The 26,481-nt window shown below is 37.4% G+C and overlaps 1 protein-coding gene across 1 annotated transcript in view; it reads right to left on the bottom strand.

The window, feature by feature from the left end:
- Positions 1-26,481, bottom strand: part of MEI4 (meiotic double-stranded break formation protein 4) — a 198,955-nt gene that overhangs the window by 46,730 nt on the left and 125,744 nt on the right. Inside the window, exon 3 of the mRNA XM_089921754.1 lies at positions 23,507-23,638. Coding sequence (XP_089777880.1) covers positions 23,507-23,638 — 132 coding nt within the window. The remainder of the gene's footprint in view (positions 1-23,506; positions 23,639-26,481) is intronic.

Genomic DNA, 26,481 nt, shown 5'->3' with positions numbered 1-26,481 from the left:
AATCAGGAAAGGATACATTATTGAAATACATTTGGATTTTCTCATGACACTGAAGTGACTCTTATAATTTCTTTTCAGTACTGATAGATCTCAGTCTGACAGCCGTTAAAACTGCAGCAATACATTCTCCCACTTATGGAAAAAAGAAAGAATTAATCATATTTAATTGACATTTTATTGCTAGCCTAGCCAAGTAGAGTGGAAAGAACTGGCTTTATTTTCGGTACTTATTCAAAACTTCTCTTACATTAATTGTACTGTAAGGCACAGAACTGTTGTGACAGCCACTGTTCACCTGGTCTCCCCACAACTTTTTGCTCCTGCATATAACGAATGACTCCATATACCGCATGACTCCATATACCGCCTCAGAACTTGTAGAAAGAGCCCCACTGATTCTTTTATTTAAGCACATTTAAATGTTTTTATTAACTTTCCAAAATAAATGAATAAGGAAATGTTCCCTCACTCCTTTCAACTCCTTATAAGGGCACAGAACCTTTAAAGGTGATAGGAATTCCTGTTAAAAATGACTTCCCCAAGAGTCCTCCAGTTTTGCACTAAAGAATCTGTGATGGCAAAACTCTAAGCAAGAAGCTGACTGAGCAGAATAGAGAAACATAATCCATAACCTCCCCCTAAATTCTCCCGTACTTGCCAAACAACAGGCTGGGGGATCAGGGGGCGCTGGTGCCATGCACATGGCAAGATGTGGCAGAAGCTCTGGAAACCGTCAGTGCTTGACACTCTAGTCCTACTGTTTCTGGTAAACTCATCCAAACGCTATGGTCAAGGCTACCAGAGTCCATGTCGGGTCAACAGAAAAGCACTGACCACAGGTGCCACAATCTGCTCTCCAGGACAGGAGTGGGAGGGGTGTTTCTCCTGTCATCGAGTGCACTGACCAGGGACAAAGGACATAGGCAATTGTGGGAAAATTCTGGTCAGATCCAATGATACTTTTCTCATTAGAAGATAAGGGAAAAGGAAAAAGGCAATTAAACAAACGAAAATATAGATCCCATGAGAAACACTTAGGTGACACAAGAAAAGGGATAGCATCCTAAATACAAGGAGGAAGCGCACGATGGAAAAGACTTACTAAGGAGACCAGACTAAACAGAGGGAAGCGGATGTGGTAAGCTCAGTGGTAGGCAAGGATGTGTACCATTATGAGGGGGGAAGCCAAGAGAAGATAAAAAGGCAAGCATATTTAATTATGGAAAGCATATAAAAACTGAAATAAAAATGGAATGTGGTGAAATGATGAAAATTTATGAGCACTAAAATTCCAAAAGGAAAACTGAAATCCACCACTGAAGATAATAAACTGAAGAAGCAATACTACAGAAAATCAAATCAACAATGAAGGAAGAACTTGAAAAGTTCCACTTGACATATAATGGGTAAGGACAAAGAAATTAAAATAATAATAAAATATGATACATATAGAGAATGTCAACTATAAACTACAATGACTGGTCTTTTTGAAGACATAATTTTTAAAAATGTTTCCTCGAAAAAATTCTCAATGAAAATCTATACAGTTTTATTTTTGAACTTGAAAAAATTTATTCTCAAGGCCATTTAGAAGTATGAACAGGAAGACCACCTAATAAAAAGTGTTATAACAATTGGGTATTAAAATATCTAATAAAGCTAAGGTAACTAAGTTAATGTGGTGGTAGCGTAGGAACCTACAGGTTAGATTAATAAACAAACGCTGTATGTGAAAACAAAGTATAAACTAAAGGAGGCATCACAAACCAAAGGAAAGGCGTTAGAGTGATTCAACAAATAACTGGGAAGTTGAATTCTTTTTCCACTTGGAGCCTCAGTTCACTCTATGCATCAATATATTTTCCAAATATATTAAATAAAGGTAGAAAACTAAGATATGAGATGAATCACTTTTTAGCAATATGATGAACCAGGCTACCAAATTAACCCTCATGCTACAGAATACCTAAGAGTATTAAATAGATACATTCCCCCTCATAGACCCATACAGACACACAAACCTAGAATTAACAAGAGGAGGAGAGGGGCTGAACTGTCTAGAAAATAAGGATCAGCTGTGGGAGTCCGAAATAACAAGAGCGAGCCAACACCAAGAGCTGATCTGCCTGACACTGCTGAAGCTGTGCTACTGGGGAATTTACCAATTCCTTGCTGACAAACATTTTGGGTTTTACCTGGCTACCTCCACACAGGATGGAAGACAAAGGCTGCTGCCTGTACAGGGTGAGATTTTGGAACTGAGGCAACCACACGAGACTGAAGCCATCAAAAGTCACCGTAAGTAGGTGAACTAGGGGAAAAAAACAAAAGGAGAGTGTGAAATCTTCTCTGCTTCACTTGGTTCCCAGTGGATAAGACAAAAGGAAAAAGAATTTCTGAAAATTCGGAGTTGTAAACCAACCCTCACCCCGGCTGAAGACGAAGTTCGCATCTATTTTAACACTTATATGGACTGTCTTATTCCTTGAAGGTTAAGCAGTCGTAGGTCCTAAAGCCACTTGCATGTTGCTTTGTCCAGGAGTCTAGGAAAGGGTGTGGAGATCTTGGCTTCCCTTTCATTTTTTACTATCCATACGATATAAATATATTTATGGATTATATTAAATCCATATAATATAAATCTATATAATAAAATATAAAACCATTGCCTTTAACTTCCTTCCTCAACGTGTGGCAAGGAGTGGGGGATGGATTCAGGCATGGTAAGTGTTGTAAATATAACAATAAATATACTCTGATATATTCACTGCATATTTAAAATTTTTGCATCAAAAAATTTACCAAATTACTGATTTCTGTGTAATTATTTAGTGTTTTGTATTTGTCCCATCATTCTTTAACATAAGGATTTCAATTTACAATACACACTTCTGAATTAATAAGCAAAAATTTAGAGAGCTGAGAAAGCTTGATCAATCATGGAGAAATGACTAGCCTAGATCTTCAAGACAGAGGAAATTAACCCCAATGTGTTCATGTATTGCTAGAAGGCTTCTGTTAGGTTTTCAGAGTTTGAAAGATTGTGACCTTTCAAGGTAGACAGAGAGATTTGGTTTGCAGGTGTGAAAATACTCAGAAATTCCACATTTAAATTTTAGGACATGGCTTTGTGATCACGAACTCTACTCTTAAAAGAATTATTCATAGCATGATTCAAAAAGTTATGAACAATGATTGTGTCAAGAGAAAAACAGAAGCAGATTCATGATCCATTCTAACGAGCATCAGTAACGTCGCTATGCTTTGTGTGGGCATCTGCTCTATACAACCCTTGAGATGTTCTCCAAACTAAAATGGTAAAATGGCCAGAAAAGTGGAGTGACCATGATGCAATCTGGTTGAACAATACCCATAAACCACATGTTGGATTGGCTGCCACTCTTAAGTCTTTAATTCAACTGCCTGAACACAAAAAAACATACTTCTCACCAAACAGCAACTGCATCTGATTTTAGAATTAAGCTCAGAGGAGTGGATTTTCCAAAGCCACTAAACTAGTTAATGATGGAGCCAGACCAGAACCCAGGGCTCCCAGCTGGCACTCTGCTCTATGTCCCCGCATTTCCCCAATTCTATTACACCTCTGTCTTCATTATGATCAAATCATGAGTAAATTAATAATTACTTGAAAATGTCATTTTTAAGAATAACTCATTTTCATACTTTGAGTTGCCTTTTCACAGCCTCTTCAGATATGGCTTCTGAAATTAGAACATAGAGGCCATTAAAATACTCACAAGTACACAGTAATGTATGGCCTTTAGTGATAAATCACCCTGGCCTTTATCTTTCTTACAAATTGATTATGCCCTCTAGCATGAATTAGACAGGGATTCAAATGGTTATTTTGAACTACTTGTTCTTTAATAGGTTTTTTTAAATAAAAACGTCTGCCTATGTTTTCATAGCTTTCTCCTTGGTTGTTTTTTCTCAACAGGCCTATGGCTTTGAATTTAAACAGAAAAAATGCGTAATTAAAGTTACCAAACATTTAATGAGGATATTATGGTAATAGAGAAGATTTTGCAAAATAAGGCATCTTAAATAGATCTAAAGAAATTTTACTTTTAGACAAAAATAAAGGAAAACATCCACTTATTTATCCAGTGTTAACTTCTCAGTAATATTATCTAAGTGGAAGCCATACTCCATAGAAATGCTGTAATGGTGTTTTATTTTAAATACTCACCACCTGCATGCCATTCTACCACAAAGCATTTATTTGAGGTAAGCACAGTGTCCAAAACTTTAGCAGGTTTCTAAAAGGCTAATTATTTTTACATCCCACCACTACAGAAACTTATAATAGTCAAACCTGTGAAACCAATCTTGGAAATAGAAAAAAACAAAAACAAAACACATGCTACCTAATTTCTCTCAAAGACAATCAGAATTTATGTTTGCTCCTCCCATCTCCCCCCTATCCTCTCCTGCTCTCATTTCTCACTGCTTTTTGCCAGAGACGCTAGGTGTCTCTCAGTTTTAACCACTCATGCTACTGGTGCACATTGACATGACCATGACCATTACAGAAGGCACTGGAGAGAAAGCAGATACAAAACCAAACATCTATAGGATTCCTGCCACACTTTCCAGCTCATCAAGGCCCTGCTCCCAGTCTGCTTGCCAGAGATGTTTCTGCCCAAGCTTTTGGGCAGACACCGTATTCTTTTTTTTTTGTTTTGTTTTGTTTGCGGTATGCTGGCCTCTCACTGCTGTGGCCTCTCCTATTGCAGAGCACAGGCTCCGGACGCGCAGGCTCAGCGGCCATGGCTCACGGGCCCAGCTGCTCCGCAGCATGTGGGATCTTCCCGGACCGGGCCACGAACCCGTGTCCCCTGCATCGGCAGGCGGACTCTCAACCACTGCGCCACCAGGGAAGCCCCCTGTCTTAAAATATAGCCTCCTTATTCCTCTCTTTTTCCCCCTTCCACTTCTTCTCTCTATAATACAATCTATTTGTTGGGAAAATAAGTTGTTTTTCCTATACAGGCTGGATTTTACCAAAGGTTTCCTCATGGTTAATTTAACATGTTCCTCTGCATTGCCTGTAAGTTTGTAACTCATTCTAGAGCCTTCAAGTTTGATGTGTTGACAAGACAGACTACTTCAGAAGTCACGTGGCATTTTAACCAGGCATCTGATTCCAAAGCTCATGCTCTGAGCCAAAATAATTTCACTTACCCTTGGAGCCATCTCTTAAAAAGATCTAGCCTCCATGTGGCAAATGCCCCAGATAACGTTCATCTTTGTTGCCAGTTGAGCTGATAGATAGAAGTTTTTTCTTAATAAGGAGTAGCTACAAAAAGGCATTCAATGATGTGGAAACGTTTAGGCCAATAGTATATTTTGACAAATTTTAAGCCTTATTTCATCCTTACCTAATAAATTATTATTTGCATCAAAAACACTGGTAAAGGAAAAATTGCACTAATCTAAAATAGAGCTCATTATCGGGAACTTCTAAGTCCTTGTTAAATAATTCAAAATAAAAAGGGAAAAGACATACTGAGGACCCCTAATCCCTATATTGTCCACTTGAGCACAGTTTGATGCAAACTCTATTCTCACTGATGGATTGACTGCTGACTGCACCAGGCTTCCAGATCCTAGAGATGATCAAAATATGCATCATTTGAGAAAACAATATGGTTTCTCTCTCAACTGAAATAGGTCAGCTGTTTCTTGCTCTGAGCTACGATTACTTTTCTCTTTATCTTACTAAAAATGATTATTTTGTTGCCACATTTTGCCCTGATATAAAAAGTTAGTTTACTTTGGAGAAAGTATGCATAATCTCATTCCAGATTCAGAATCTTTAATTCGCATGTTCTATTTTTGTAAATGAGTTGCTTAGCTTTTATTTTATTTAACAAGTTAAACAGACATTTGAAAAGTAAAAATGCTTCCTGATGTAAGCAGGTGAGTTTTTCAGCTTTCTTTTGCTAATATGCTTTACTTCCAATTTAAAAAAATCTGTTTTCATGTAGAAATTTCATTTGCTTTGTAAACATTAGGCTTATAAAGTATTTAATATGAGTAGGCATATAATACTCTAAATTCAGATTTCACCCCAACCTTATCAATATTCCAAAAGCATTGCCATTTCTAATAGCTTGGCTACTACACCCCAAAACACGCTGAGAGGTATAAACTGTACATAAGGAGAAAATATTTCTGTAAAAAAGCCATTAAAAACTGGTTTCATTTTAAATGAATATAGTTCTGATGCTCACAGACTTTTTCTTTTAGAATCTATTTTGTATTTTTAATTGTGAAATATTTTTTCAACATAAAAATATTTCACAATATAAAAAGCATAGCTCTTGAGTACACAAACTATATATTTTCAACACTCATTGATATTTTTCTTATATTTACTTCAGAGTCCGTATTTTTAAAAGAAACTTTAGAAGTATGAGTATACTGGAGAACTGTTTCGTGTGTGTGTGTGTGTGTATGTGTGTTTAAGTTGTTTTGTGTATATAATTTTCAAAACTGGTTTGAGTATCTCTCCTCCTTGGATACTTCCTTCTTCCTTATAAGTCAACATTTATGCTTTCAAAATTTATCACTGTTGACACATGAAGACCTAATTTATTCATTTCAACTGCCACAAAATATTCATTTTTGCCATACCACATCCAGCCATCTTTTGAAAAGGGACAATGTTATTTCCAAGTTTGAGCTACTTCAGAAATGTTAACATGCACATCCCTGTACAGGTGTCCTTTGTACAGTATACAAAGTATTTTAGAGCATATATATCTTTAACTTTACCCGGTGATAAACTCCATTTCCCCACACAATCACTAACACCTGATATTGTTGCTAAGTTATCTTTTTTTAAAAGTTAATATCAATAGAATTGGTATGAAACATGTCATTGTTTTCTAGACTTGCATTTCCTGGAACCGCTGAGGTTGATCATCATTCAGGTTAATTTTCCTTCTGCGTTTTCCCTTCTATTAAAGTGCCTTTTCATATTGTTACCTCACTTTTCTATTGGATTGTTTATCTCTTCTTATTCGTATGCAGTTCATTGTATAATATATAATATTATATAATTATAATGATAAATTTTACAGATTTTTTGAGGGAAATACCATAACCCTATTTACCATGTGAACAACTGAAATATACCTTTATAAAAACATTTTCTTTCTCAGCTGTCTTGGTTCCATAAACAATTCTAGCACGCCGAGGCCTTGGGAACGTGACAGCCAGTTGAGAGGAAGAAGACAAAGCTGCTGGTACTTACTGGGGATATGCCCCCTGGGAGAAAGACAAGAAGCTGATGACTAGGCCTATCTCCTCCTCAGGTGGACCTCCTGTATTTGCTAGTAGGAGGAAATTTTATCTATGGAACATCCTTAGTTGGACATTCCTAGCAAAAGGATTACTTATTTAAATGGACCCAGAATCTATGAGACAGAGCTCCTTGAAGATGGTCATACAAGCTGTAAAATTCTCCGGGTTATAAAATGGAGATGCTTAACAACTTAAAGCTCCCTCTGTGTGAGACACCCCGCAAAATCTCGCTTGGGGACCTCATCTACTGTTCGAGGATAGAGAGACACATCTCTCCACAAGGACCCTGGGAAACACAGAGAATGTCCCACATCTCGCTCTGATCCACCTTTGCCCTGTGATTTTCTATCTCTTTGAAATAATTAGTTACGCTGGTATTGAATGAGGTCTCTCTGATTCACAGGATTCAATGTGACAATCCAGTCATGAGCGTGCTCACACGTATGGGTAGCGATTTCGCCTGGATAAGCCTGACCCTCACTGGACCTCTGTATTGTCTACTTTCTGCCTTGTTTCTGGACTCTCTATCTCTGCCTATCTGATTTTACTTGAAACAACATAGAAATGGTCTTTCTATTGATTTCAGTTTCTTCAAAAAATATTATCCTTGCTACCTTCCTACTTATTCTCACCTCAAGGCAACTGATTTGTTAATGAGGCCCAAATTGGAGCCAGGATTGGAGTTAGGATTCTTCAACGTTCATATAAAGTGTAAACTAAAGAGTTATGCCTCTTTTTCCATGTTGCCTTTCTGCATTAACAAAATGCTCCACTTTTGTTAAAATTTAAAAATAAAATATACTGATAAACCAGCTTTCAGTAGTATAATATTTTTGTAATGCCTGATCAAAAGGATGATTCTGTGAAAATCAGGTACCATCTAGATCTAGACAAACCTATAAACTTATTAATAAAATTCTAATAAATAAAACAGAAAACTCACTAAAAACATGTGTATTGTTTTTTATAGAGATATCCACCCCGTGCATTCTCTGTAACTATTTGTGTACCGGCTGGCTTTTCCTAGATGGCAGCTGCTTGAATTCTATCTGAAAAGAGGAAGAAAGCTATTCAAAGAAGGAGTTAACAAAATTTTCCAACACAAAGTCCCAATGGCATAAGGATAAAAAAATTAAAATCAATGTCTTGCTTTTGTTCTCTGTTTTGAACAGCCAAACAATGCAGGCCCTTAGAAAATCAATATGTCAGCAGTCTATGGACTCCTATGGGAGCCACCTTTTCAAAGTTATTTTAAAAACAAATAGAAAATCAAGGTGATTATGTCACAAGGTGGTGAATATACAGTAACTGTGGTGAGAAGATTCTGTCACTCCAAAAATGAATGACAGACACAAATTCTTAATTTTAATCAATTGATAAAGAAAAGACTCTCCAACAGGAGAATACAAAAACCATAATTTGTCAAGATATTAGTACAGCTTTATGCTTAGCATCATGTAAACAATTTTTTCAAGACCTAAGAAAACTGCGCATTCAAGTAAGCAAAGCTACAGAAAAGGATAACAAAATAAGAGGATACAAGCCCACTTTATCATAAATCTGGTTCACAGATTACAGATGAAGGATATATTAAAATTGACACAAATATATTATCTACTATAATTTTACCTCTATAAAAATAGGTGAGGCAATATACATATCAGATGAAGACAAGTTAAAATAAAAACTGTGCCAGTGAAATACAAAGAACTAAGGTGGGCAGTCAGTGGCTTATTTATTTTATAACTGGAGGTTTGTACCCCTTAATCTTGTTCACCTATTTCCCAGCTGCCCTGGCAGCCACCCATTTGTTCTCTGTATCTGTAAGTCTAGTTTTGTATTGTATTGTTTGTTTGTTTTTTAGATTCTCTATATAAGTGAGATCATATGGTATTTGACTTATTTCACTTAGCATAACACCCTCTAGATCCATCTGTGTTGTCCTAAATGGCAAGATTTCTTTTTATGGCCAAGTAATAGTCCATTGTAATAGCTATTTTAAACAAAAAATATATGTAAAAGCCCTGGAGGAGTATGAAATGTTTAGAATAGTGTTTGATATACAGTAGGGCTCAGTAAATATCTACAATAGTAATTATTATTGAATTTCCACTAATTATATAAAACAGGATCTCTCCTGCTTCTGATATACAAACACATTGGAAATGGAATCAGATTCATATACACTGAATTATATATATTTATAGTTTTTGACTTAATGACCACTTAGAAAACTTTCTATCACTAAAAACTAAAATTGTTTTTCATGAAGTCCTTGGTGACATCTTTGCATTCATTATGATATCAACAAAGAAATAAAGTCTTTAAAGTGAGCTAAAGCACTCACTTTATAAAAGCACTGAGAAAATTATGTTATTATAGTTATTCTGGATTCAGAAAAAACTCTTAAATTTCAAATAATGTATTTTAATTGAGGTATAGTTTACACACAGTGGAATGCCCAGAACTTCAGTGCCTATTTTGATGAACTGTGACACTTGCAGGTGCCCTTGTAAGCACACTCCAGTCCTTCCTGTCCCTTTTTAGTCAATCCCAGGCCCACCTTCGAATCAAGCACTACTGTGGCATCTTCTGCCATACATTAATTTTGCCTGTTTCAGAACTTATTAGAAATTTAGTCAAACCATGTATGTTCTTTTGGGTCTGGTTTATTTTTCTTAGTCTAGTATGTTTTAGGTTGATTCACGCTGTTGTGTGCATCACTGACTCAATACATTTTATGGTTGAATAATATTCTATTAAGTATGTTTAAGATAATTTACTTATTGATCCTCCTGTCAGTGGAAATGAGTCATTTTCAGATTAATACTCAAGCTTAAAGATACTATGAACATTCACAGACAATTGTTCTTGTCAACGTAGCTGCTGAATTGCTAGGCCATGTGGTAAGTGTATGATTGACTTTCTGAGGAACTTCCAGTCTGTTTTATGTGCTCACTAGCAATTTCTGACTTCCTACAAGCCCAGTAGAATTTGGTATTGTTAGCCTTTTAAATTTTAGCCATTCTTGTAACTGTCCATTGTATTTCTCTTCTGACTAATCAAGCTGCACATTATTCATGTATTTACTGTCCATTAGTATATATTTTTTCATGTGTTTAAATCTTTTGCTCATTTTTTTATTGAATTGTTGATCCATTCTTTCCTGATCGAATTACCTTAAGATATGTCTACAACCAGCTGGCTATATGTGTGTGCTCTATTGCAGGATTATCTACTTGGTAGCTTTTTGGTAAACTCTAGGATTTTCTCTGTTCCTGGTCATGTTGATTCTACATATAGTTTTACTTCTTCCTTTCTCAAAGTACCGCAGCCTTATTGCAATGGCAAGGAGGTCCAGTACAATGATAACTAGAAGAGATGAGAGAGGACATCCCTCCCTTGTTTCTCATCTTGGGGGGAAAGTATTTAGTCTTTCACCGTTGGTATATCTGTAGGTTTTTCATAAAAAACAAAATTTCTTAAGTTGAGGAAGTTTCCTTCTATTCATACTTTTGTATTTTTTCTAAAAAATCATGAACGGGTGGTGAATTTTGGCAACTGATTTTTCTGCATATACTCGGATAATATGGGTTCTCTGTTAATATTATGAATTATATTGATTGTTAATGAATGAGAAAACAACATTGCATTCCTGGGATAAATACCACCTGATGATCATGTACTATTTTTTTGTATGCTGCAGCATTCTATCTATTAATATGCAGTAAGGATTTTACTTCTGTGTTCATCTGAGATATTCTGAGTTTGTTTTGGTTTTTCCTTGTAATGTGAGTCTGGTTTTGATACTGAAGTACTTATGGTCTCATGAAATGAGTTAGAAATGTTCCCTATACTTCCATTCTCTAAACAGAGTTTGTGTAAGAGTGCTATTATTTCTTTCTTAAATGCATGATCATTTGGACCTGGACTGGGCTTTGTAGGGAAGTTTATAAATTTAAATACTTTATTTAATCAGCATAGGGTAATTTAGGTTTTCTATTTCTTCTTGAGTCAGTTTTCATAATTTTCAAATTTCAAGGACTGTGTGTTTAATCTAAATTGTTGAGATTACTGTCAAAATTTTTTTCATATTTATATTTATCTATTATATTTTTAACAGCTTTATTGGTATACAGTGCTTTTATATTTATGTTGAAATTTCCTATTTTCTCCTTATTATTCATATTTTCCTTTTTTTAATTGAATGAAAGGTTCCTTAAATTCTATAATGCTTTACAATTTTCAGAAGTTTCATACACATGATTTTATGTAATCCCATAATAACCCTTTCTTTCTTCCTACCCCTATGCTGCCGCTATCCCTTCCTTCTCCCGATTGGTAACCACTAGTTTGTTCTCTGTATCTGTAAGTCTGCTTCTTTTTTGTTTTATTCACTAGTTTTTTTTTTTTTTCGGTTCTTTTTTTTTTTAACATCTTTATTGGAGTATAATTGCTTTACAATGCTGGGTTATTTCTGTATAACAAAGTGAATCAGCTATATATATACACATATCCCCATATCCCTTCCCTCTTGAGTCTCCCTCCTACCCTCCCTATCCCACCCCTCTAGGTGGTCACAAAACACCGAGCTGCTCTCCCTGTGTGATGCAGCTGCTTCCCAATAGCTATCTATGTTACATTTGGTAGAGTATATATGTCAATGCTACTCTCTCACTTAGTCCCAGCTGACCCTTGCCCTTCCCTGTGTCCTCAAGTCCATTCCCTACCTCTGTGTCTTTATTCCTGTCCTGCCTCTAGGTTCTTAGGAACCACTTTTTTTTCTTTTTTTTTAGATTCCACATATATGTGTTAGCATACGGTATTTGTTTTTCTCTTTCTGACTTATTTCACTCAGTATGACAGTCTCTAGGTCCATCCACCTCACTACAAATAACTCAATTTCATTTCTTTTTATGGCTGAGTAATATTCCATTGTACATATGTGCCACATCATCTTTATCCATTCATCGGTCGATGGACACTTAGGTTGCTTCCATGTCCTGGCTATTGTAAACAGTGCTGCAATGAACATTGTGGTACATGATTCGTTTTGAATTATGGTTTTCTCAGGGTATACACCCATTAGTGGGATTGCTAGATCATATGGTAGTTCTATGTTTAGTTTTTTAAGGAAACTCCATACTGTTCTCCATAGTGGCTGTATCAATTTAAATTTACACCAAAAGTGCAAGAGGGTTCCCTTTTCTCCACACCCTCTCCAGCATTTACTGTTTGTAGATTTTTTGATGATGGCTATTCTGACCGGTGTGAGGTGATACCTCATTGTAGTTTTAATATGCATTTCTCTAATGATTAGTGATGTTGAACATCCTTTCATGTGTTTGTGGGCAATCTGTGTATCTTCTTTGGAGAAATGTCTATTTAGACCTTCTGCCCATTTTTGGATTGGGTTGTTTTATTGATATTGAGTTGCATGAGCTGCTTGTAAATCTTGGAGATGAATCCTTTGTCAGTTGCTTCATTTGCAAACATTTTCTCCCATTTTGAGGGTTGTCTTTTCGCCTTGTTTATGTTTTCCTTTGCTGTGCAAAAGCTTTTAAATTTCATTGGGTCCCATTTGTTTACTTATGTTTTTATTTCCATTTCTCTAGGAGGTGGGTCAAAAAGGATCTTGCTGTGATTTATGTCATAGAGTGTTCTGCCTATGTTTTCCTCTAAGAGTTTTATAGTGTCTGGCCTTACATTTAGGTCTTTAACCCATTCTGAGCTTATTTTTGAGTATGGTGTTAGGGAGTGTTCTAATTTCAGTCTTTTACATGTACCTGTCCACATTTCCCAGCAACACTTATTGAAGAGGCTGTCTTTTCTCCACTGTATATTCTTGTCTCCTTTATGAAAGATAAGGTGACCACACGTGTGTGGGTTTATCTCTGGGCTTTCTATATTGTTCCATTGATCTATATTTCTGTTTTTGTGCCAGTACCATACGGTCTTGATTACTGTAGCTTTGCAGTATAATTTGAAGTCAGGGAGCCTGATTCCTCCAGCTCCATTTTCCTTTCTCAAGATTGCTTTGGCTATTCGGGGTCTCTTGTGTTTCCATACAAATTGTGAAATATTTTGTTCTAGTTCTAGGAAAAATGCCACTGGGAGTTTGATACAGATTGCACTGAATCTGTATCTGTAGAGTACTTTGGGTACTACAGTCATTTTCACAATGTTGATTCTTCCAATCCAGGAACATGGTACATCTCTCCATCTGTTTGTATTGTCTTTAATTTCTTTCATCACTGTCTTATAGGTTTCTGCATAAAGGTCTTTTGTCTCCTTAGTTAGCTCTGTTCCTAGGTATTTTATTCTTTTTGTTGCAATGGTAAATGGGAGTGTTTCCTTAATTTCTCTTTCAGATTTTTCGTCGTTAGTGTATCGGAATGCCAGAGATTTCTGTGCATTAATTTTGTATCCTGCTACTTTACCAAACTCATTGATTACTGTAGCAGTTTTCTGGTAGCATCTTTAGGATTCTCTATGTATAGTATCATGTCACTGCAAAAAGTGACAGTTTTACTTCTTCTTTCCTAATTTGGATTCCTTTTATTTCTTTTTCTTCTCTGATTTCTGTGGCTAAACACTTCCAAAAAGATGTGGAATAACATTAGTGAAAGTGGGCATACTTGTCTTGTTCCTGATTTTAGAGGAAATGCTTTCAGGTTTTCACCATTGAAAATGATGTTGGCTATGGGTTTGTCATATATGGCCATTATTATGTTGAGGTAAGTTCCCTCTATGCCCACTTTCTGGACAGTTTTTATCATAAATGGATGTTGAATTTTGTTGAAAGCTTTTTCTGCATCTATTGAGATTATCATATGGCTTTTATCCTTCAGTTTGTTAATATGGTGTATCATATGGATTGATTTGCTTATATTGAAGAATCCTTCCATTTGTGGGATAAACCCCACCTGATCATGGTGTATGATCCTTTTAACGTGCTGTTGGATCCTGTTCTACTAGTGTTTTGCTAGAGGAACTAGCAGAATGAGTTCCTCCCTCTGCTCTATTTTGGAAGAGTTTGAGAAGGATAGTTATTAGCTCTTCGCTAAATGTTTGATACAATTTGCCTGTGAAGCCATCTGGTCCTGGGCTTTCGTTTGCTGGAAGATTTTTAATCACAGTCTCAATTTCAGTGCTTGTGACTGGTCTGTTTATATTTTCTGTTTCTTCCTGGTTCAGTCCATAAGGCTGTGCTTTACTAAGAATTTGTCCATTTTTTCCAGGTTGTCCATCTTATTGGCATATAGTTGCTTGTAGTAATCCCTCAGGATTCTTTGTATTTCTGCAGTGTCAGTTGTTACTTCTCCTTTTTCATTTCTAATTTTGTGGATTTGAGTCTTCTCCCTTTTTTTTCTTGATAAGTCTGGCTAATGGTTTATCAATTTTGTTTATCTTCTCAAAGAACCAGCTTTAGTTTTATTGATCTTTAGTATTGTTTTCTTCATTTCTTTTTCATTTGTTTTTGATCTGATCTTTATGATTTCTTTCCTTCTGCTAACTTTGGGGTTTTTTTGTTCTTCCTTCTCTAGCTGCTTTAGGTGTAAGGTTCTGTTGTTTATCTGAGATTTTTCTTGTTTCTTGAGGTATGATTGTATTGCTATGAACTTCCCACTTAGAACTGCTTTTGCTGCATCCCATAGGTTTTAGGTCGCCGTGCTTTCATTGTCATTTGCGTCTAGGTATTTTTTGATTTCCTCTTTGATTTCTTCAGTGATCTCTTGGTTATTAAGTAGGGTATTGTTTAGCCTCCATGTGTTTGTATTTTTTCCTCTAATTGATATCTAGTCTCATAGCATTGTGGTCGGAAAAGATATCTGATACGATTTCAAATTTCTTAAATTTACCAAGGCTTGATTTGTGACCCAAGATGTGATCTATCCGGGAGAATGTTCCATGAGCACTTGAGAAGAATGTGTATTCTGTTGTTTTTGGATGGAATGTACTATAAATATCAATTAACTCTATCTTGTTTAATGTGTCATTTAAAGCTTGTGTTTCCTTATGTACTTTCATTTTGGATGATCTGTCCATTGGTGAAAGTGGGGTGTTAAAGCCCCCTACTATTACTGTGTTACTGTCAATTTCCCCTTTTATGGCTGTTAGCATTTGCCTTATGTATTGAAGTGCTCCTATGATGGGTGCATAAATATTTACAATTGTTATATCTTCTGCTTGGATTGATCCCTTGATCATTATGTAGTGTCCTTCTTCATCTCTTGTAATAGTCTTTATTTAAAAGTCTATTTTGTCTGATATGAGAATTGCTACTCCAGGTTTCTTTTGATTTCCATTTGCATGGAATATCTTTTTCCGTACTCTCAATTTCAATCTGTATGTGTTCCTAGGTCTGAAGTGGGTCTCCCGTAGACACTATATATATGGGTCTTGATTTTGTATCCATTCAGCCAGTCTATGTCTTTTGGTTGGAGCATTTATTCTATTTACATTTAAGGTAATTATCAACATGTATGTTCTTATTACCATTTTCTTAATTGTTTTGGGTTATTTTTCATAGGTATTTTCCCTCTTTTGTGTTTTCTGCCTAGAGAAGTTCCTTTAGCATTTGTTGTAAAGCTGGTTTGCTGGTGCTGAATTCTCTTAGCTTTTGCTTGTCTGTAAAGATTTTAATTTCTCTGTCAAATCTAAATGAGATTCTTGCTGGGCAGAATAATCTTAGTTGTAGGTTTTTCCCTTTCATCATTTTAAATATGTCCTGCCACTCCATTCTGGCTTGCAGAGTTTTTGCTGAAAGAGAAGCTGTTAACCTTATGGTGATTCCCTTGTATGTTATTTATTGCTTTTCCCTTGCTGCTTTTAGTATTTTTCCTTGTATTTAATTTTTGATAGTTTGATTAATATGTGTCTTGGCATGTTTCTCCTTGGATATATCCTGCATGGGACTTTCTGCACTTCCTAGAGTTGATTGACTATTTCCTTCCCCATATTAGGGAAGTTTTGAACTATAATTTCTTCATATATTTTCCCAGACCCTTTCTTTTTCTCTTCTTCTTCTGGGACCCCTACAATTTGAATGTTGGTATGTTTAATGTTGTCCCAGAGGTCTCTGAGATTGTCCTCAATTCTTTTCATTCTTTTTTCTTTATTCTGCTCTGTGGTAGTTATATCCACTATTTTATCTTCCAGGTCACTTATCTATTCTTCTGCCTCAGTTATTCTGCTCTTGCTTCCTTCTAGAGAATTTTTAACTTCATTTATTGTGTTGTTCATCATTGTTTGTTTACTCTTTAGTTCTTCTAGGTCCTTGTTAAACGTTTCTTGTATTTTCTCCATTCTAGTTCCAAGATTTTGCATCATCTTTACTATCATTACTCTGAATTCTTTTTCAGGTAGACTGCCTATTTCCTCTTCATTTGTTTGGTCTGGTGGGTTTTTACCTTGCTCCTTCACGTACTGCATATTTCTCTGTCTTTTCATTTTGCTTAACTTACTGTGTTTGGGGTCTCCTTTTCCCAGGCTGCCAGTTCATAGTTCCCGTTGTTTTTGGTGTTTGCCTCCAGTGGGTAAGGTTGGTTCAGTAGCTTGTGTAGACTTCCTGGTGTAAGAGACTGGTGTCTGTGTTCCGGTGGGTGGGGCTGGCCTTGTCTTTCTGGTGGGCAGGGCTGGGTCCGTTGCTGTGTTTTGGGGTGTCTGTGAACTTAGTATGATTTTAGGCAGCCTCTCTGCTAATGGGTGGGGTTGTGTTCCTGTCTTGGTCGTTGTTTGGCATGGGGCGTCCAGCACTGGAACTTGCTGGTTGTTGGGTGGAGCTGGGTCTTAGCATTGAGACAGAGGTCTCTGGGAGACCTGTCTCACCGATTTATATTATGTGGGGCTGGGAGGTCTCTGGTGGTCCAATGTCCTGAACTTGGTTTTCTCACCTCAGAGGCTCAGGCCTGACACCAGGGTGGAGCAACAAGACCCTGTCAGCCACACGGCTCAGAAGAATAGGGAGAAAAAATGAAAGAAAAATAAAAAAAATTTAAAAAGATAAGTAAAATTTAAAAATTAGTAAAAGAAAAAAAATAATTAAAAAAAAGAAGAGAGCAACCAAACGAATAAACAAATCCACCAGTGATAACAAGCGCTAAAAACTATATTAAGATAAACATAAAAATCAGAAACACGTCAGTCGCTGACAGCAAACCACAAGTCTACAGTTGCTCCCAAAGTCTACTGCCTCCATTTTGGGTTGATCCGTTGTCTATTCAGGTATTCCACAGATGCAGCGTACATCAGGTTGACTGGGGATTTAATCCGCTGCTCCTGAGGCTGCTGGGAGAGATTTCCCTTTCTCTTCTTTGTTTGCACAGCTCCTGGGGTTCAGCTTTCGTTTTGGCCCCGCCTCTGCGTGTAGGTTGCCCTCAGGCGTCTGTTCCCACCCAGACAGGACGGGGTTAAAGGAGCCGCTGATTAGGGGGCTCTGACTCACTCAGGCCAGGGGCAGGGAGGGGTACGGAATGCAGCGCAAGCCTGTGGCAGCAGAGGCCAGAGTGAATTTCAACAGCCTGAGGCACACAGTGTGTTCTCCCAGAGAACTTGTCCCTGGACCATGGGACCCTGGCAGTGGCGGGCTGCACAGGCTCCCCGGAGGGGAGGTGTGGATAGTGACCTGTGCTCACACACAGGCTTCTTGGTGGCGGCAGTAGCAGCGTTAGCATTTCATGCCTGTCTCTGGGTTTTGAGCTGATGGCCGCGGCTCGCGACCGTCTCTGGAGCTCATTTAGGCAGTGCTCTGCCTTCTGTGGGCAGACAGGGAAGGAATCCCTTCTCCTCGTGCACCCTGAAACAATGGTCTCTTGCCTCTTAGGCAGTTCCAGACTTTTTCCTGGACTCCCTCCTGGCTAGCTGTGGTGCACTAGTCCCCTTCAGGCTGTGTTCACGCAGCCAACCCTAGTCCTTTCCCTGGGGTCTCATCTCCGAAGCCCGAGCCTCAGCTCCCAGCCCCCGCCCGCCCCGGTGGGTGAGCAGACAAGCCTCTCAGGCTGGTGAGTGCTGGTCAGCATGGATCCTCTGTGCTGAAATCTCTCTGCTTTGCCCTCTGCACCCCTGTTGCTGCGCTGCCCTCCGTGGCTCCGAACTTTCCCCCTGCCCACCCCCTGTCTCTGCCAGTGAAGGGGCTTCCTAGTGTGTGGAAACCTTTCCTCCTTCACAGTTCCCTCCCACTGGTGCATGTCCTGTCCCTATTCTTTTGTCTCTGTTTATTCTTTTTTCTTTTGCCCTACCCAGGTACATGGGGAGTTTCTTGCCTTTTGGGAAGTCTGAGGTCTTCTGCCAGCATTCAGTAGGTGTTCTGTAGGAGTTGTTCCACATGTAGATGTATTTCTGATATATTTGTGGGGAGGAAGGTGATCTCCACGTCTTACTCCTCCACCATCTTGAAGGTCCCTCCCTGTTGTATTTTTTAGATTAAGTGATATCATATCTGTCTTTCTGTCTTATTTCACTTAACATAATCCTCTCCAAGTCCATTCATGTTGCTGCAAACGGTAAAATTTTATTCTTTTTTTATTGCTGAATGGTATTCTAGTGTGTGTGTGTGTGTGTGTGTGTGTGTGTGTGTGTATGAGATCACATCTTTATCCATTCATCTCTTGCTGAACACTTAGGTTGCTTCCATAACTCAGCAATTATAAATAATACTGTTATGAGCATTGGGGTGCATGTATCTTTTCTAATTATTGTTTTTCAGATATATACCCAGGGGGGTTATATGGTAGTTTTATTTTTAGTTTTTTAAGAAACCTCCATACTGTTTTCTATAGTGGCTGCACCAATTTACATTCCCACCAACCGTGCACGAGGGCTCTCTTTCCTCCACATCCTCACCAACATTAGTTACTTGTTGTCTTTTTGATGATGGCCTGTCTGACAGGTGTGAGACAATATCTAATTGTGGTTTTGATTTGAATTTCCCTGATGATTAGCTATGTTGAGCATCTTTTCATGTGCCTGTTGACCATCTGCATTTCCTCTTTGGAAAAATGTCTATTCAGTTCTTCTGCCCATATTTTTATTCCAGTTGTTTGGTTTTTTTGATGTTGACTTTTATGAGCTATTTATATACGTTGGATATTAACCCCTTATCAGTCACATCATTTGCAAACAGTTTCTCCCATTCTGTGGGTTTTTTTTTTCATTTTTCTTTTAACACACATATATATGTGTGTGTGTGTATGTATGTATATATATATATAAATAACTGTCTTTGTCCTTATATGCTGATTCCATTATTTCTGTCATTTCTGGTTCTATTTCTATTAACCAATGCTTTTTCTCATGGCTATGAGTTACACATTCTTTCTTTTTCACATGCGTGATGTCTGAATGGACGTAGACATTAATGATATCATATTGTTGAGCTTCTGTATTATGATGTTCCAGCAGGCAGCTAATCTAGCTGTGAATCAGCAAGAATCTTCGAGGTGTGCTTCCAAGCTCTGTTAGAATCCCTCCAGCATAGCCTTTTCCTAGGACTGTAAAGTACTGTACCGCTAAGTTGTAACATTTTAAGGTCTCTACTGAATGCCTTATTAAGTAAGATCTTGCCATTATATCTGGATAGAATTTGGATGGTCCCAAGCACTGTGTGAGGTTTGGCCATTATGCAGCTCACAATTTCTTTGTAATATTTCTTTCCCGAGTAGTTTTTCTTTGCTTGGCCTTGTGAACTGTCCTCCTACACATGTGCAGCTTAGTATTCAACAAATGACCCAGAAAACCTCTGTTCAAATTTCCTGAGTTCTTCTTTTCAGGGTTTTCTTCTCTCCATGACTCTGACCCAGAAATTCTCTGCATCAGTTCTCTGGAACTCCTCCAGTCTCTGCCCCATCAGTTCAGTGAGACTGCTGGGACTTGGCTAGGCTTCACCTGTGCCACAGTCCAGAAAGGGCCTCCAGGCCCAAATTCAAGGCAATCACGGGGCTCACATAGTTCGCTTCCCTTATTTCAGGAATTGCAATTTTGTACTGCCTATTGTCTGAAATTCACTAAGTCATAAATTTTTCCAGAGTTTTAGCTGTTTACATTGGGAAGGCTACTCTGTTAACAATGAACTTTATGACTTTTTAAATACTTTTTAATAAGTTCCAAGAAATTTTATTTTTTAAAAATAATTAGACATTTTATTATGCTTTTTCCAAAAAATCATCTTAATATGCAAGTTTGAGATGCAAATCACCAATAAGAGTTGAATGCAGTTAATGCAATCAAGTCAACTTCTGAAATGTATCTCCATGAATCAGTTCCAGAAAATAGTTAATGTTAAGTTTTATATCAGAGGTCAAAATGTATACAGCAATGACCTGTATGTCCAACAATAAGACTATGTCTAAGAGACATAAAGAAAACTGGAAAGTCAAAAAATATGACTTCAATATTTATATTTATAGATTTTTTGCATAATCCATATTACATATAATATATATTACTGTTTATATCTGATGAAAAATTAAATCATTTAAGCCTGACATTTATAATAGTCAGCTAACATCTAATATTAAAATAAAGCTTGTCTTCTTTCCTTGTTTGTACATCTGCCTCTCCCATTCCACAGTACTTTTCCCTGAGTCCCTGTTCTCTTTCTGACTATGATTTCATGATTGCCATATAGTGATATTCCCCTAATTTTTATGTATGTCCCCTCCTTTCCCTCAAGTTTTAATTTCATATTTCCATCTGCCTATATTTAGATTACTTCAATGTTTCCTCATATTCAATATATACAAACTCAATTTTTTCTGCTCACAAAGAAGCATTGCTTCCCATTTACCTAATTCTTCTTAGTGATATTTTTCCTATCTCTTAGTTTTATAATATTAATTTTTGCACTGATTCTTCTCTCTCCTTCACATTAAATCTTTTCTTGACTCCTTTGGATAACACTTCTTATATACAAGTGGTTATTTCTACTCCTGCTTGTGGAAGACTTATTACATTGAGAGTCCCGAATAAATGGCTTCCCTGCATTCACGCCCTTTGCCCTGTATTCCCTCCTATTCTGACACCATCTCTTACCACCATGTTACTGAATTTCTGAGCCTTACATGTGATAGACACCTTGGACTGACTACATCATTAGTCATTCTATCATCCTTTTAGAGTAAAGAAGCTGAAAAAGCATAAAACTACATTTTCTGTACTTCCTTGATGCTAGGGTTCTGAATATGTTGTTGACTTAGAAATAAACGCACTCACAAAAACTGAATTAGTTGAAACTGAATCACACAGTGAGACTGGACAACACAGGGCATATATCTGGCTGTTGTACCCTGTAGCAGGACTGTTTTATGGACGCTGTGTCTGTAGTAGTAGCTCCTTGAGTCAGCAGGCAGCTTCCTGGTCATGACAGCAAAGGCAGCAATTCCTTTGGAGCCTATTCCTATTCAGCTGGGTAGTTGCGGAGGTCATTCATGAAAGTATGGCCTAGTCTCTTCTTCAACTATTCCATAGCTATTCATGTATCCTTTTCTGCTTAAATTGGCTGGAGTGAATTCTGTTATCCATTGTTAAGAATGCTGATGAACAGTTTCCTTGTCTTTAAACAAGGATACTAATATCTTGAAGGGTTACTAAAAGGATTGAATGGGACAATTCGGGTAAAGCATAACACATATTGCCCGCCAAAAACTAGTTCTTGTTGTTGTGTTATTGTTACTCTTATTCTAAAGTGGCTTAACAATCAGAATGCCTGGGTCTGAATTATGGCTCTTAGCATATGTTCTTTCTGCAACCTTGGTCAAGTTGCTTGACTGCTCTAAGGCTTGACTTCTTTATCTATAAACTAGGTAAATAATATAACTACTTCATGTATTTTGGTAAAAATTAAGTGAGAATATGTAAATAAAATTTTCTTTTCTGTGTTTTGTTATTTTCCACACAAATCTGATTCCATCAAACTAATTTCCCATATTGCTTCCTATTTTTAATGCCATGACCTTACCTTGTTTCCTCAGAATTCTGAGCACACTTTTTAAAACTAACACGCAGCGCCTCAACATTATGTATTCTCTCCTTTTCAATTCAAATCCATTTTTCAAGCTGTTCCTTTTTCATGAAATCTTTTCAGGGACTTGCAACCTACCTTGATCACTTCCTTGATCTTGGAGCTCCTACAAACGGCACCATGCATTTTAACACTTCACTGGTTTTTTTCCACTAGTAAATGTGCCTTATTTCTTTCTCAAATGGATTTTTAGCTCCTTGAGATCAGTAACAACTACCTGTTAAAAATACATCTACAGAGCTCTTACAAGGGTTCACCATTTAACAGTCACTTGAAAAACTGCTGACTAGATGATTTACCATGACACTGATTGAATTCAAGTAGATTATATAATATTTTGGAATATGTTATTAAATATAGAGAACTTAGACGTAAGAACTTGGTTAAAAGCATTTAATATTATATAAATATATATATATATATTTCTCTTATTTTTTCTCTTTACCAAAACATTTCTGTCTCTGATTTCCTTTATTTGTGTTTAATTCTAACCACAGAAAGAATAATATTAAGTGAGCTGAGAAAGTGAACACATAATATGCCACTGTCAACATTAGAACATGGGAATGACTTCTGTTTCTTAGACACATTTGTCAGCAGTGACATAAGAGTTTGCACAGATAAAAGAGCATTGTTTTCAACCTTGGTTGCACACTGGAATCATCTGGAGAACTTTAACAATACCAATACCTGCGTCTTAACCCCACAGACCTCCATTTAATTGGACTGGCATATGGCTTGGCAACAGAATATTTAAAGTTAGCCACATGAGTGTCATGAGCAATTAGGAATAAGAACCACTGGTCAGAGGCTGTTCTCCATTTATCATCCTCTCCTGTTCACTTTTCTCTCACTGCTTTGCTTTAGGAACACACTGCCTTCTTGGAGAGGTTTAAGGCCATTCCTTTGCCATCACTAGTGACACCTGTGGCACATATATACCAGTAAGGATGATAAAATGGCATTATTTTGAAAACTATTTTCTGAAAATATCTTTCTGTAATTTCAGCAGGCAGCAACAGTATTCATGTACGTTAGAAATAAGGTAACGACTAAAATATCAGCCTGGCAAAAAGAGAGGGGAGGAGAAAGGGAAAGAAAAGTCTACAGCTGCATTAACTATAAATGAAAGTTACAGTGTCAAGTTATATGTACCTGATTGATGGCGCCCAGATCATCAGCGAAGCTGTTTACTTCTGACAGAAGCAGAGATATTATAGATTTTCTCAACAAGCTGCAACTTCCCAGGGTTACCAGACTCTGAGAGACATAATGCTGCACCTGAAACTAAAGATCAAAATGAGTAGATTTCTATTTTCTATCAAGTTAGCTCAAAATATATTTAATGGGCACTTTCTAAAATTTACTATTGAGCTCCATGCTGCAGGGAGTACAAAAAGTGTCAACATAATTCTGGGTCAGTCTCAAGCAAAACTGTGAAACAGACAGATTATCATAATAGAAGTAATGAAATTTTATAGCAGTTAATATTTTGAAATGTGTGACAAGGTGCTAAAATGGAAGTTTTAGCTGAAGAACCAAAAGATCATTATCATTTAGATAGAGTACATACAGAATGAATCAAGATGATAAAACAGGGCTTCCCTGGTGGCGCAGTGGTTGAGAGTCTGCCTGCCAATGCAGGGGACATGGGTTCGTGCCCCAGTCCGGGAAGATCCCACATGCCACGGAGCGGCTGTGCCCGTGAGCCATGGCCACTGAGCCTGCGCGTCCGGAGCCTGGGCTCCGCAACGGGAGAGGCCACGACAGTGAGAGGCCCGCGTACCGCAAAAAAAAACCAAGATGATAAAACAAGACTCTCAAGCCCTTACCCACTAAATATATTGGGTGGGCCAAAAAATGCCTTCGTTTTTTTAAGTAAAAATAAAAGACACAGCTTTCCTTTTCGCCAAGAACTTCATTGAACAACGTATTCACCCTTTTGCTCCACTACCTTCTGCCATTTTTCAGGCAACTTCATAATTCCATCTATCCAAAACTTTTAATTTTTTTGAGCAAAGAACTGTTCCAGGTACCGTTTACAGTCTTCCAGGGAATGGAAATTTTTTCCATTAAGAGAATTTTGTAAAGACCTAAATCAATGGAAATCTGAAGGTGCAATGTCTGGTGAATACAGTGGATGAATCAGAACTTCCCAGCCAAGCTGTAACAATTTTTGCCTGGTCATCAAAGAAACGTGTAGTCTTGCGTTATCTTGATAGAAGATTATGCGTTTTCTGTTGACTAATTCTGGACACTTTTCATTGAGTGCAGCTTTCAGTTGGTCTAACTGGGAGCAATACTTGTTGGAATTAATTAATTGTTCGGTTTTCTGGAAGAAGCTCATAATAGAGGACTCCCTTCCAATCCCACCATATACACAGCATCAGCTTCTCTGGATGAAGACCTGCCTTTGGTATAGTTGGTGGTGATTCATTTCACTTGCCCCACGATCTCTTCTGTGCCACACAGTTGTACAGTATCCACTTTTCATTGCCCGTCACAATTTGTTTTTAAAATGGAACGTTTTCATTACATTTCAGTAGAGAATCGCATGGGAAATATGGTCAAGAAGGTTTTGTTCACTTAACTTATGTGGAACCCAAACATCAAAGCGATTCACATAACCAAGCTTGTGCAAATGATTTTCACGCTTGATTTGGATAAGTCGGATTTGAGTATGTCGGCTATCTCCCGTGTGGTATAACGTCTCAATTACTGTTTCGATTTGATCGCTATCAACTTCAACTGGTCTACCCGACCGTGGAGCAGCATCCAGCAAGAAATCTCCAGCAAGAAACTTCGCAAACCACTTTAGACACGTTCAATCAGTCACAGCACCTTCTCCACACACTGCACAAATCTTTTTGTGTGTTTCTGTTGCATTTTTACCTTTCTTGAAATAATAACGCATAATATGACAAACTGTTGCTTTTTATTCTTCCATCTTCAATATTTAAATGGATACCCAAAAATTCACCAATTTTGATGTCTTTTTTTTTTTTAAAGCACGCTGATATGACAGCTGTCACATACAGTCTTAACAACATTGTTTCCAATGAAGTTAAAGACAACTAAGTGCTACTAAAGCCATCTAACGGAAAAAAATCAAACGAACCTTTTGGCCCACCCAATAGATACGGAGATACAGAGGCAGAGGTGGATAAACAGGGTAAGAGGAAAAAGTTTGAAGACGTTTTTGAGGGAAGTCCCACCTCCACGTTGCAGAGGGATAGGTGTGGGTGTGGGCGTGGGTGTTTATTCTCCACTAGTCAAAAGTCTAAAGTCATGGGGCTTCCCTGGTGGTGCAGTGGTTGAGAGTCCGCCTGCCTATGCAGGGGACATGGGTTCGTGCCCCGGTCCGGGAAGATCCCACATGCCGCGGAGCGGCTGGGCCCGTGAGCCATGGCCGCTGAGCCTGCGCGTCCGGAGCCTGTGCTCCGCAATGGGAGAGGCCACAACAGTCAGAGTCCCGCGTATTGGAAAAAAAAAAAAAAAGTCTAAAGTCACAATGTTTTAGAGTGAGGAGAAAGAAATGTGGGACTCTGAATTTTCATCTAGAGGCAGCAAAAGATTTCGTCATTAAATAAATTTCAAAGGATTGTGGGAGACAATAAACTATATCCCCTATAGTTAGTAGGAGAAAGGCCATTTGATTATAATTCACATCAAGTTGCATATAACTCATATCTGGAATTTCATTAAATCTTTCCTTTAATATATCTGGGACAAAGGAGGCTTCATGGAATATCTCAGAACACAGAAACAGCATCTGCCTTGCCATTGTTCTCTATGGGCATAAAATCAGACTGAGGAGACACTGCTTTTATATGTAAAATGTTTAAATGACAATGCTTAAATAACTAATGCCAGATGAAACTAGGAAATGCCATCTGTGTCCTTTACGATGTATACTTAATATAGATATTTCTCACACTAACATTTTAATAGTATACTTTAACTTTAAAAGTTAATCAGTGACACTAAGAAAGTGAATGGATTATAGACTTCAAAAGAAATTTCTATTATAAATCTGGACACGCATAACTAGTTGTTAATAATTTTTGAAATCAACTTATCAAATTTAAAACTAAAACCACATCAATTTATTATCATAGAAAATCATAGTT

This window comes from Delphinapterus leucas, chromosome 12 (assembly GCF_059928025.1).
Source record: "Delphinapterus leucas isolate spDelLeu-1000000601 "Yukka" chromosome 12, BTC_Dleu_Yukka2, whole genome shotgun sequence".
In the NCBI taxonomy this organism is placed as follows: Eukaryota; Metazoa; Chordata; class Mammalia; order Artiodactyla; family Monodontidae; genus Delphinapterus; species Delphinapterus leucas.
This window is presented reverse-complemented; position numbering and strand designations above follow the sequence as displayed.